At 36.8% G+C, this 13,355-nt stretch overlaps 2 protein-coding genes across 3 annotated transcripts in view; one reads left to right on the forward strand and one right to left on the reverse strand.

Annotated features, from left to right (window-relative positions):
- Nucleotides 1-24: 24 nt before the first annotated feature.
- Nucleotides 25-6,908, reverse strand: LOC577456 (zinc finger protein 678). Its single transcript, XM_030991963.1, has 2 exons — nt 6,802-6,908; nt 25-5,596 (listed from the first exon to the last, which is right to left on the reverse strand). The coding sequence occupies exon 2, from the start codon at nt 5,580-5,582 to the stop codon at nt 3,312-3,314; it is 2,271 nt and encodes a 756-aa protein (XP_030847823.1). The 5' UTR covers nt 5,583-5,596; nt 6,802-6,908; the 3' UTR covers nt 25-3,311.
- A 3,566-nt stretch (nt 6,909-10,474) lies between these two features.
- LOC100891446 (BICD family-like cargo adapter 1) overlaps nt 10,475-13,355 on the forward strand; it is a 43,286-nt gene continuing 40,405 nt past the window's right edge. For both annotated transcript variants that reach the window (XM_030991965.1, XM_030991966.1), the window contains exon 1: nt 10,475-10,632. The gene's annotated coding sequence lies outside the window, so the exon portion shown is untranslated. The remainder of the gene's footprint in view (nt 10,633-13,355) is intronic.

Here is a 13,355-nt window from a genome sequence, read left to right on the forward strand (position 1 = left end):
CATAATGGAACACAAACAACAGAATTTATGAGTTTCATGAGTTGCTTATCACTTGCTTTATTTTTTTTTCTTCAAATACACTTGAATGTTCTTAAATGATAGTCACATTTCACTTCACATGATTCAGTTATGAAAAACAGCCACTGACATAAGAGGCACATTTATACAAAATGTATTAGCTGAGCAGACATGAATAAAAAAAAAAGAAAATGAAAAATATAAACGGCAATGAGTAAAGAACATACTTCATAAGTATTTATGAATTGTGAATTAAATATTCAATTATGAAAGGAAAATACATTATATACACATTTGTGTTAAAACGAGTGACAACATCATTTGAGAAGTAATAAAAATGACTTTGACAATCAAACTACTTGTAAAATTTCAACTGCAATATGTGCAATATATTGTATGTACACAAATATTTCAATGACAGTCTAAAAACCATATACATTTCAATCATTACTAGTACTACACAAAGCCACTTAACTGAAAGCCTCCTTCATCTTACATGCTTTAAATAAGTTACTTCTACAATATAATTAAAATAGGGAAATATTACAGAGAGAATACATACATCAGACATACATGTACAAGTTATAATGAAATGAATAGTTTGAATGATTGAACTGATAAACAGATAACATTGAAATACTCTTCTTTTATCAAATACCATTGCTGCCATGCTCCTGACTGAGTATAAAAGTAAGGTAACAATGATGGTTTCTTAATCAAACCCAGATATTTGTAAAAATACAAGAAATGTTCCTTCAGTAATAAAACTCTTATGAGGGAAATAATTGCTAAAATTGTTACCACCAAACTAGAAAATCTAAAGGTTTGACATACCATTGAAACATTCACTCCTGAAAACCTAAACAACAACTACGCCAACAACACAACAGGCATTTGATGATTAATGCCATTAAAATATGATTAGATAACCTATTATTTCACCTTTTGGGCTAACTACAAATGTAATCCACAAAATACAAAGTTTGGGCAAATTGAAATTAAACATTTTTGTTTCTGGGATTTACCAAGTCTGTTTATTCAAATATCATAACATTGGACAAGAAAATGCACTTTCTTTGTAAAGTTTGAATAATGCACATTTTGTTGTTCGTAAGCTATTTTGTTGTTGCAAGATTTCTCTATATAATACGGACATACGTGTACTAGTGCTGCTGCCACATTTCATTTAATACAAACAAAAATATTTTAAAGGTAAAATAAAGAATAATCCTCATAACAACATATCGTTCAGCCTACAATTTGGTAGAAATTAATACTTTTACAGTCTTAGGGTACAGCACTTTATTCACAATCAAAACCAGTCAGCCCATTTAAACTAGAATAGAACTAGGAAAATATAAAGAATACAGAGGAAATGCAAGGTATTGCTAAATATGCAATAGTTGATGAGCATGCTGGTGTCTCATTGTCATTATTCAGAATACAGTACTAATATAACTATTATTAGCTCCTATTCAACAAACAGTTCAAAGAAACCAGAAAATCTTTAACAAAAATTAAAGAAGTTTTGGCTTGATGATATGGACAATTAACCTACAGTAGAAGTAACACTAATAGCCTAATACGTGTACTATATACTGGTATCAATTAAATTTAAGAACCATCATTGTCAACAAAACATCCCTATATAGGTGTACATTAATAAACTCATTGGTATAATCATGGAGTTAATAACAGAATGCAAAATAATCTAATTAATTATTTAAAAGGCAAAACTGCATTAGAACCAGACTACCTACAAATTAGGTGCAAATAGTCAAATTCGACTCAATGCCAAAAATACAACCAACATAAACAACAATATGTTGAAGCCAGTTGTTTTTTCTCCCACTGAGGGACAAAATATTGTTAATCAAACAAAATTAAAGCCACATTGGCTCTCAGCAGAGGATTTCATGTAGTGGATTAAAAATATCATAAACAAGTGACTGCACATACTCACTGTAGTGGCACTTTAACAAAGGAATAAGTTTTCACAACAAATTTTCATTCATTCATTCAGTTTCATCATTCAATAATTTTAATCTAAAAATCAGCCTGGGAAATGCCTAAAGGTGCAATTTAATGTCTTCTATTTCATTGTGATACTTTTTAGGTGGTTAATGTACATAGCACATGTAAAGCACTGCTGCTGATATGACCAAACATAATTTGAAATGGATATAATCATAAACAACATTCAGGCAACTCCATCAATATAATCATAAGACAGGATCTCACTGTTCGCAGAAAACCAACATTTTGTCAAGGATCATTCTAAACAAAATATAGAGATAAAAGACTATAGCAATGATTCATCATATCATTATTGTCAAAAGGAGCATACCGGTAATGTAGACTTGTCATCATGTCATGAGTTGCAAAGAAATAGGCAAATATTACTGAAATAAAAGCCCCTGTCACAAACACACAATATTAAATACAACAAAACAGGAACAACAATGTGTCACTTATTTGTAACATAAATTACTGAACGTGATCACCATGTCTTCTCGAGCTCAAAATAAAAGACTCACAAACAAATCTTTATGTGAGCCTACTCCAAGGAATAGTTCCCGTGGAAAAGTCTTTAAGAATATCATTCTGATATCAGCAATCAGCCTATTACTTAATGATAAAGCCCATTTCATACATATTGTATATCGACTGAAAATAAACTGGGGAAAAACACAACCATTTTGTAATTAATACCGTGAAGTGGCAAGTAAGGCAGAAAAAGGAGCTCCATGAAACAGAAGCCCGACAGAGTACTCTCTAAAATTTCATTCATATACAGTGTACATCATATGTTGTTGTAAACTGTAGGTGTTTTTTGTACTAACTGCATGGCAAGTAGGGATTTAAAAAAGTACATGAAGCTGCGTGCAACAAAGGTCCTGCACATACTTCAGGGCTCCACATGAACTTTTTTATGAACTAGATTCATAATTGTAAGGCCTCAATGTATAAGCCTACGTATACATCTTGAAATTTTGGAGGTCCAGACTTAGATCTGGGCTCCCATGTCTCCCGAGCGCCTGTTAGTATCAAGCCCTGCCTAGTACATGTTCCCACTAATCTTTGTGTTATAACATATAAGATACAAAAATATGAAGCAGAGAAACTGCTACCACGTCATGTGTTAACAAGCCTTTATCCGTGTTTAAAATATGAACAGCACCACACTTACTGATACTCTTTGAGTTGATAATAATAATCAGACATCTTATCAGTAAATCAAAATGTCATCAAAACTAAATAAAACTTACTAATTATTGCATTGAACAAAAATATCATAGAATGGTAAAATCTCCACTGGGATTAGTGACAAAAGATGGGAAAGCCTGAGGAAAGACAACATGACTGTAAGCCTGAGAGTGGGATGAGATAGTAGGATGATGAATGGGAGGAGTAGAGGAAGAAGTAGAAGAAGGAACGTCTGCATGATGGTGGATGGAGTTGACCATGTGATCCCTGGTATGCCCTTGGTGGAGGCTCGGGTGTGGGTGTGGGATGATCATTGTTTGGCTTTGGAGTGGGGGGAGAGATGGAGGAGGAGCCGATATTGGAGGAGGATGGGTTTTGGCGGTGGAGCGACTCTTGGGAGGTGGAGCGGCGTAACCAGAGAGATGCTTCTGTTTGTGGTTCTTGAGAGAGTTGATGTTGGAAAAAGCCTTGTCGCATTGATCGCAAGTATATGGCTTTTCCCCCGTGTGAGTCCTCTTGTGGAGCTGAAAGCTTTTGAACCACACAAACCCCTTCCCACACACCTGGCAGCTGTAGGGACGAACGTCCAGGTGAAACTTCTCATGCTGCTTCAGATTCTTGTAGCTCTTGAAACCCTTCCCGCACTTGTCGCACAGGTAGCCTCTCTTGTCAGAGTGCGTTCGCTTGTGATCCCGAAGCACGCTCGGGTTGGAGAACGTCTTGCCGCAGACTGGGCATGCGAACGGGCGCTCCCCCGTGTGAGTGCCTCGCACGTGGTTCTGCAGACTGCGAAGATAGGAGAAAGCCTTGCCGCACATCTCGCAGACATGAGGTTTAGAAGCAGCATGGATGACCATGTGTGCCTGAAGATTTCCCATCTGAGCGAAGGCCCGCCCACATTCCTGGCACACAAAAGGCTTTTCTCCTGTATGAGTGCGTCGATGTGTCTTCATGTTACCTAACTGCTTGAAATCCTTATGACAGATGTCGCACACAAATGGCTTCAATTCATTATGAACTGTCTTCTTGTGAGTTAATAGAGTATGAATCGACTGAAATACCTTGTCACAAATTTCACAAACGGTTGTAGGTTTCTCAGAGTGTGTAAGCTCATGACGACTGAGATTACCTTTAGACTTGAATTCCTTCTTGCATGTCTCACAATGAAAAGTTTCCCTTGTTTTCTTATGTATGGCTTTGTGTTTTCTCAACTCTTTACTTTCCGTGAAGAACTCAGAGCACTCTTTACATTCAAACACTTTTGGTATCTTCAAGATTTTCCTCTGGGTCCTAGGCCTGCTTGATGGAGGTGAAAAATTAACTACTAATTTCTTTTTTAGAGGAGTTGCTTTAGTCGGAAGTACTGCTGAAGGAGTTTTTCTTATTGTTTTCTTCCTACCTCTGGCCTGTGGCTTTCTGGCTGATGTAGATCGTTTTGCAGATTGCGCTTTCTTTGGAGATACGTTATTACTTGCTGGGACGCTCCTCGCAGTCTGCTGATTCCTTTTGGATAAAGTTTTGACAATGGCTTCCACCCTCACTTTCTGTGTCACCCTAGGTTTTCTTCTTGATCGAGCTTGCTTTTGTGGTACGTCAGCCTCCTGCAAAGTGGCACCTTTTCCGTCTGACTTGCTGATTACATTCACAAGACCTGCACACGTGTGCACCTCCAGAGAAATCTGCTTCTGAAAACCCACACCACACATTTCACAAACAAAGATGCGCTGCTCGGGGACTAGATGCGTCTGTTTGTGTGCTCGCAGGGAAGCAAGGCTGCTGCACTCTTGCCCGCAGCTGATGCAAATGAACATGGCCGAGGTGATGTTCTCACAGTCGTCACACAAAGAAAGCACCACCCTGTTAGCTCTCTGTGGAAGAGCCCAGGGCTGACTGAAGGCCTTTCCACATCCTGCACATTTCACCGTACCACCCCTATCCTTGAGCGCATCTTGCTTTGGTTGGCATGGTAATGACTCTGATGATAACGCTGCTTCAATCAAGGTCTCTGATATAACCGACGAGCCATGTCCACTAGCACTATTTCCATCCGTTAGTTCATTGTTACCCTGAGCGATGCAGGTAGTTCCTTCACTTTGTTCACCATTCCTTGACTCGACTTGATCTGATGTGGCTTGCTGAATTGATGCATCACCACTTTGAACAATCACTGGAATACTTAGCACTCCAACAAGACTTTCCGAAGTCCTCTGAGAAGCATAATCACTGACCGGTGTTTTCTTGTCATCATTCTGTAGGGATGCAGCAACTGGTTCATCTCGGATCTCAGAGGATGCCTTTGGCAGCTCTTCTTGTTTCTCAGGACATGTAACCTTAATCACAGTAGCCTCTGCTTCCATGACTGCTGGCTAATCTGAAATGAGATTCAATAGTGTCATGACCAACTGCAGTAACCAAAATACACACCTGAATTTTGTTTAACTCTTGCTGTGCCTGTCACATATATATATATAATAATATATATGACAAACAGACTAAGCTATGGATTGTTTTGCATCTCCGTCAGAAAACATATTTTATATCAAAGTTTAAAGTAATATGAATAAAGCAATCTAAATATCTATAAGTCCTTGTAACACACATTTTTCAGAGTAAAATTTCAGATTTAGTAAGGGATTTCTTCCAGTTTGACATAAGACAGTATTAAATATATGGCATGAATTTTAGTATCAAGTTTGGTATCGTAATATTACTAGTTTTAATAAATATCATGTTAGCAGCCAGCTACAGCTATCGACACGGCACTTGAATTGATTTCATTTCTATTTCGTACATATCAACTTTGCTTGTAGCTGGATCGAGCTAGGCCTAGATAGAATAAGAAAGGAATTCACTAAGACAACGGACCATCACAATTCACATCAATCATCAAATTATTCAGCCATTTCCAGTAGGGGCACTGGTCCGAGAAAAAGGATCGTCTGCATAAACAAGGATCGCCTTCATGAACACGGACAGACGATTTTCTTGATGCATTTTGTATCGACTTTGTACAGAGACTTTCACGTTATGAGCAATAAATCCTTGGAAAGACAACCCATAAATGTAGATGGTGAACTGGGATTATTTTTTTTTACGCGGAATCTGTTTTTCACATCACCATCGCACGGTTGAGGAACCGAAAACTCGCAAAGCGCCAATGAAAAGGATGCAATTTGTCCGCTTTTACGTGGATATCCTTGTCAATGCGGATGATCCTTCTTGGACCACCGCCCCTACTGATTTTCACTCAGGCTCGTTTACCTTACCGTTGTCCGTCAGTCATTTGACATGGTAACGTCACACTCTTCTTAAAAAATTAAAAATTATTGTTGTTGAAATTTTCCAAATAGGCCTACTCTCTTATAATGAAAAGAGAAAAAAGATGGGCTGAGATGGCATAATATTTGAACAATCACAGCCCGTGCATTCACTTCTGTCTCCAAAAAGACCGCACAGATTGCAACGAGTGGGGCTGTATTATAATCTCGCCGATTCGGCCCTCTTAAAAACAGCTATTTCACACATAATATGGAAATAAATATAATGAAAATAACACATTATTAAAAACATAATTACCTCTCGAAAAGTGGTATAACGTGAAGACGGAACTACTGAAGCATAACTTAGATAAATCTTTAAACATTTTTGTAAATACTGACTCCTTCCATTGTCTGATTTAAACTAAAATGTCGCCCTCTACATTGCATTGGCCATCCATGAATGCATTACAAATCTTTTCTTCGACTAATAGTTTCACACCCCCACCCCCGCCCCCCCCCCCCCCCTTCTTCCTTACTCGTTATTTTTCAATTTAAGTTAGGTTAGTCAAGCCATGTTGACAGTTATGCATATTCAACCTAGTTTTTAAATCGTTACCTTACCTTGTTATCTTCTGTTTGATATTTTCACTTTAAATTTGTTCTCTTGTCACTCTGTTTGGTTTTATTACAAGCCCTGGTTTTACCATCATAAGTTCTTATATCTCCATGGTTTTACTTGCATCAATATTGTAAAGCGCTTTAATATAAATCTCTTATGAAAAGCGCTATAATAAGTAAAGGTTATTATTATTATTATTATGTAGGCCTATGCGGACGGAGAAAAGAAACTCTTGGTAGATCGTATCTTTATATATATATATATATATATGGCCTAATGATATATCCACTATTTATCTTCTGAGTCAAATTATGGCCTAGATCTCCAGAAATATTACTTCCAAACTAGTCAAACAATATACAATTAGAAGAAACCGTGGTAAGGGGGTTGTATGATGAGAATGAAAATGTTGAATATGAGTAATTTTGGCGATGATTAGAAGTTTATCTGGAAAAGTTCAGTGATTTTAATGAGGACACGGAAAATTTGTTTTTCAAAGATGTTAAAAAATTAAGTGAAGATGGAAGGAAAGCATGTTAAGGTAAATAGCAATTAGCAAAAGATCAGTGCTTAAAGGTATTGAAGGCTCTAAAATTAAACAAGTGTCCGGGGAATGATGGCCTTACAATTGAATTTTTTGTCACGTTTTGGTTAAATATCGGAAATATTTTGGTAGATGCTTTAAAATTAATGAAGGTTAATTAAGCCATGGGGAGTCTATCCATATTACAAAACAAGGGGTTATTACTTTGATTGAGAAAGAAGGGAAAGACCTCGATACATAACAAATTATAGGCCGATTACATTATTAAAGGTTTATTACAAAATTATGTCAAAGGTGTAATAATCGCAATATTGGAGAAGCGGAACGTTTAATCAATGATAAATTTTGTTCTGTTTTTCAGTTAATGAGGAGTCAAACGATAAAGCTTGTAGTTATTTGATTGCGGTTGATTTTGAAAAAGCATTCGATTCCGTATCTCATACTTTCCTCTTTAGAGTCTTAGAAATGTTTGGGCTCGGTGACCTCGGTCCCCGCATTTTGTCCGTGGGTAAAAACTATTTACAGTAATAATTATAAGTACTTGTGTTGTGAATGGGGGTTTTGCTACTGGTTATTTTGATATTAAACGAGGTGTAAGGCAAGGAGATCCACTCTCGCCCTACTTATTTATTCACGCTATTGAAATATTGGCGGAGGAAGGATGAGATTATTGGCGTTAATATTGGAGGAATTGAAGTCAAACAAGTTTTATATTCAGAAGATATGACAATATTTGTTAGAAGTAAAGATCCTGTAGATAAAGATATTTGTATGTGATTTAAGCAAAATAAGTGGTTTACGGGTCAATGCGGAAAAACTAATATTATGAAATTGGGGGGAAATAGAGACAAATCAAAAAGACTCCCCTTCGGAAATTTGGTTAAAGAAATTAAGATTTTGGGAACGTATTTTGCGTTAGACGTCAGAATGAGAGAGGAGTTGAATTCAATAAGGAGATTTTAAGCAAGATTAAAAGATTTCCCGGATGGTGGAAAAAGAGGGCCCTCACGGTGTTTAGAAAAATGCATTAATTAAAAACATATGTATTATGTAAATTAAATTACGTTTTTGCTTCACTGTAGTTCCAAAGTGGGTCATATCGGAAATACAGAAAATATGTTTTGAATTTATTTGGAATGGGAAAGATCGAATTAAGATATCAATATTGACTCGTTTGTAAAAAATAAAAACCCAAAGTGTCATGTGGGTGAAAATTGTACGGAAAAATAAATATACTTTGATTTCTAGTGGTGTAATTACGATTCCTAGTCAATTTTCAAAGTACCTAGAGTTTTTTGTTGTATATAGAAATTTTGAAGAAAATAATAATCCAATTATTTTTAACATTAACATTTCTTTAAAAAAAAAGTAAATGATGTGTGATGAGGATTTGTTTAAGTGCAATGTAATTTAAGCTCAAGATATTTTTGCTGTCAATGGCATGCGGTCAATATCTCATTTTCAACATTTTGGGTTAAAAGGAAACAAAATTGTTGATGAATGAAACAGGGGCGGCGATTTTCTTTTCATGACCGGGGTGACGAAATGCAAGGGACGAAGGAGCAACGGCGTAATGAGCAAAAACGGTTTTTTTTTGGGGGGGGGGGAGGGGCAGAAAAAAAGAAATCCGCGTCACCTCTAATCTTACATGTTACATGCCGGCCCGCCGAACGTTTTCAAAGTGGGAGGAGGTGGGTACTAAAGTATTTACGATCAGGTATTTTAGAGCAAAGTGGAGCGAAGGAAATGGAGCGTAAATTGGCGGGGGGTCAAATGGCGTAGCCCCAATATACCTCAGGGGTTTTAGGCATGCAATAACGGTCAGATGAGCATGTTTTGATATCTTATTTGTTGGGTAAAGGGGCGTTGACCCCAACATTTAAGGGGTTTTAGGAATTAAATAACGATCAGATGAGCATCCAGGGGGCTGCCTTGGGGCCCTTAGCGGGTCCAGTGGGCGTAGCCCCCATAATCTAAAGGGTTTTATGCATTCAATTACGATCAGATTAGCATCAAGGGGGCTGCCTTAGGGCCCTTGGTGGGGTCCAAATGGGCAGAGCCCCTGGAAGCTTAGGGAAGCTAGTGCGAGGGAGCAAGCTTGAACGAGAGTGGTGAAGGTGACGGAAGTGACTACCCCTTCACAGTTTTTTTGCAGGTTTGTTGTATTAAAAAATTACAGTCCTTAGCAAAACTATAGTATGAAAATAAGCAATATACTTTTTCACACTTCACTTTTCTACAATATTTACTTGCGATATAATGTGAGGGAGTGATAGCTATACCGAGCAAGTCTATGCCCCTAGCTCCAGAGCCTAAAAGTTTGTTTGAGTCTTTAGTCAGTATAATTTCAGTTGGCACTGTTTCATATTTTCCGGGGGGACGACTCCCTAAAAAATTGAGGGGGGGGGGGGACGTGCCCCCCCCCCGTCCTCCGTCTTCCGTCCTCTGTCCCCCGTCGCCCGTCCCCTGGGATCGCCGCCCCTGGTATGGAATATTGGGGAAGCTATTTTGAGGAGCGGAAAAAAGGATAACTGAAGTTTTGTTGATGGAAAAAGAGTATATATTTTAATGCAGTTTTAGTAACGGTACTGTGGAGCTCCTCAGAGATTTATTATCGAGGAAGGTTTATGAGTATTTTATAGAAAAGTTATCATATCCAACTCCAGCAATGCAAAGTCCGACCCCAAACACATTCGTATATGTTTTGCACGGTGTTTTGTTTTGGGAACATAAAAATCAATGTAATGATTTTTATGCATTCTCGCGCCATCTCTCTGCAAAATACGGTTTACAAGCGCGCGGACCACGGACCGTGCAATATGCAATATTAGATCCACATCGTGTCATCATTCCTTCCACGGATTTTACCTAGACATTAGCAGTCGGGGTGTATTTTGTGTGTAGATGTTGAACTTGGAATTGCATTCGGAATATCCTTTGTCGTTTTTTCCTGTGGACAGAATATATCATGTTGAACTTAAATGGTGAGTATTATTTGTTTTTTATGGAGTGAATTCCGTTTTTAGTATATTTATATACGATATCGCTAGCACCCGAATATATTTGTAGCAGCTAGCGTAAATAGGAGTGACAGCCCGGCGGGAGCCTCGGGTGGGCCGTGGGAGAACATCTATCACTCCGTTATGTTCACAACGCGGCTCCCTTTTCATTTGTGTATAGATGATTACCGCGGTATATCATGGTATATATGCCTCAGGTTTATGGACATTTGTAATGTTTTTATGAAATTTGGCATAATATGGTAGACTAGTATTAAAGTAATGTCAATGTTGTTATTTGTATAGCATTTCTCGTGTCTTCAAATATTATGGTGCTTTTTATGATGTGTTGTGGCATATATAAATTATGTAAATACTACTTTTGTATATTTATTGACATTTTGTAAGGATATAGTCGCATTATTCTACATACATTAACAACACATACATTAACAACCATACGTACACTAAATCTAGTATATCAAATTGTTCATAAATCAAAATTATATATTTTTTATTTTTTCATTATTTTTTCAAACTCAACCTGCCTTATTTGCAAGCATTCCATGGGAAGAACATTATTTGGCATTCATAACTTCATCATATTCATCATCATCACCATCATTATCATCATCAACAACATCATCATCATCGTCATCGTCATTACTATTATCATCATTAGACCTGTTATATAATATCTTTATCAGTACCTTATAATCATCATCATCATGCATGCATCCTTAGGCTTATATTATATCTTAATCATTATCCTAATATTCATCATCATTCATCATTATCATCATTGTAATGTTCCTCCTCCTCCTCCTTATTATCACCATCATCATAATCATCATTATCATCATTATATCACCATCCTAATCATCGTAATCATCATCATCTTCATCGTAGACCTTGTATGTAATATTCAATTTTACCGTCACCATCTTAATACTGATCGTTATTGATCATCATAGTGATTATCATGCAACATCATCATCATAATTTGATACATCTTCATCTCATGTTAATGATCATCAATTGATAATACTCATCAGAACCATCACCTTTTTGATCCTTATACTCTACATCATCACCCCTCTCTTTTTCTATTCCTTGTCCTTCTTGTCATCGTCGTCTTCCCCTCATCAATACCATCATCCTGAAATTGATGAACTTCCTCATCATCATGAGTATCATTTATTATCAGTTTTCATCACCATTGTCATATTCATCATTACCTTCACATAGTGACATGGGTGTAATTTTTCATCATCTGATACCACATCCATCACTTTATTGTCGTTATTGGGTATTATCATCACCAGCAGCAGCAGCGACATCAACATCATCTTCATCATTTTCATTATTATCATCATCACCATCATCATCGTCATTGCCATTGTCATCATCACTATCATCATCACTTGACTATCATCATCATCACCATCATCATCATCACCATCATCATTATCATCATCCCCATCATCATTATCATCATCCCCATCATCATTATCATCATCACCATATATAGTCATCATCATCATCATCACCATCCATCATCAACATCCCCATCCCCATCATCATCATCATCATCATCATCAGCATCACTATCATCAGTATCATCAACATCCCCATTACCATCATTCCCATCACCATCATCACCATCATCCCCATCATTACCATCAGCATCATCATCATCACCATCATCATCACCTTCATCATCACCATCATCATCACTATCATCAACTTCACCACCATCATCACCCTCATCACCATCATTATCATCATCATCATCATCATCATCATCATCACTATCACCATCATTATCATTATCATTTTTACCATCATCATCATCATCATCACCATCATCACTATCATCAACATCATCACCATCATCATCACCATCATCAACACCATCATCATCACCATCATCACCATCATCATCACCATCATCAATACCATCAACATCACCATCATCACCATCATCATCTTTACCATCACCATTACCATCATCACCATTGTCACCATCATTATCATAATATTCGTCATGATCATGATCATCATTATTATCATCACCATCATCATCACCATCATGATCTTAACCATCAACATCATCATCTTCATCATCATCATCATTACCATCACCATCACCATTACCATCACTATCCTCACAATCATTATCATTATTGCCATCATCATCATGATCACCACCATTTTCATCATCGTTGTCTTCATATTCTATCAACTACATTACTTTTCATCATAATTAATTGTCCCCATTGATCGTAATTCAATCATTATTTCTAAATTTCAACCAGGCCATTAACACTATCAATCATTATCATTTTCATCATAAAAATAAATACCAGTAGCATCTCTATGTTTAATTAGGTAATATTCCTGCCATCAAAATCATTAGGAAGTACTTACTACGATTACATCAGGGACTTCCAAGTCCCTGATTACATCATTTATGTGAAGAGACATCAACATGATGATTACCAACACAAATCCTTATGATCAATAATTGTAAGGTTGTCATGGATACTGTGGAGTTTGATGTTATAGGAAAATGATGTCATAAAGGCTTACAAGTAACTGTTGATAAAAAGATATTGTTTTTTGTGTCATGTGTGTTTTGTTTAATAATTTATTGTGTATGTGCCATTATGTCAATTCTATAACATAATTACTATCATACACTGTAA

Source organism: Strongylocentrotus purpuratus, unplaced genomic scaffold (assembly GCF_000002235.5).
Source record: "Strongylocentrotus purpuratus isolate Spur 01 unplaced genomic scaffold, Spur_5.0 spur5_scaffold_2, whole genome shotgun sequence".
In the NCBI taxonomy this organism is placed as follows: Eukaryota; Metazoa; Echinodermata; class Echinoidea; order Camarodonta; family Strongylocentrotidae; genus Strongylocentrotus; species Strongylocentrotus purpuratus.

Excerpts from the sequence above, each read along its gene's own strand:
- LOC577456 (XM_030991963.1), bottom strand. The coding sequence starts at position 5,582 with ATGGAAGCAGAGGCTACTGTGATTAAGGTTACATGTCCTGAGAAACAA.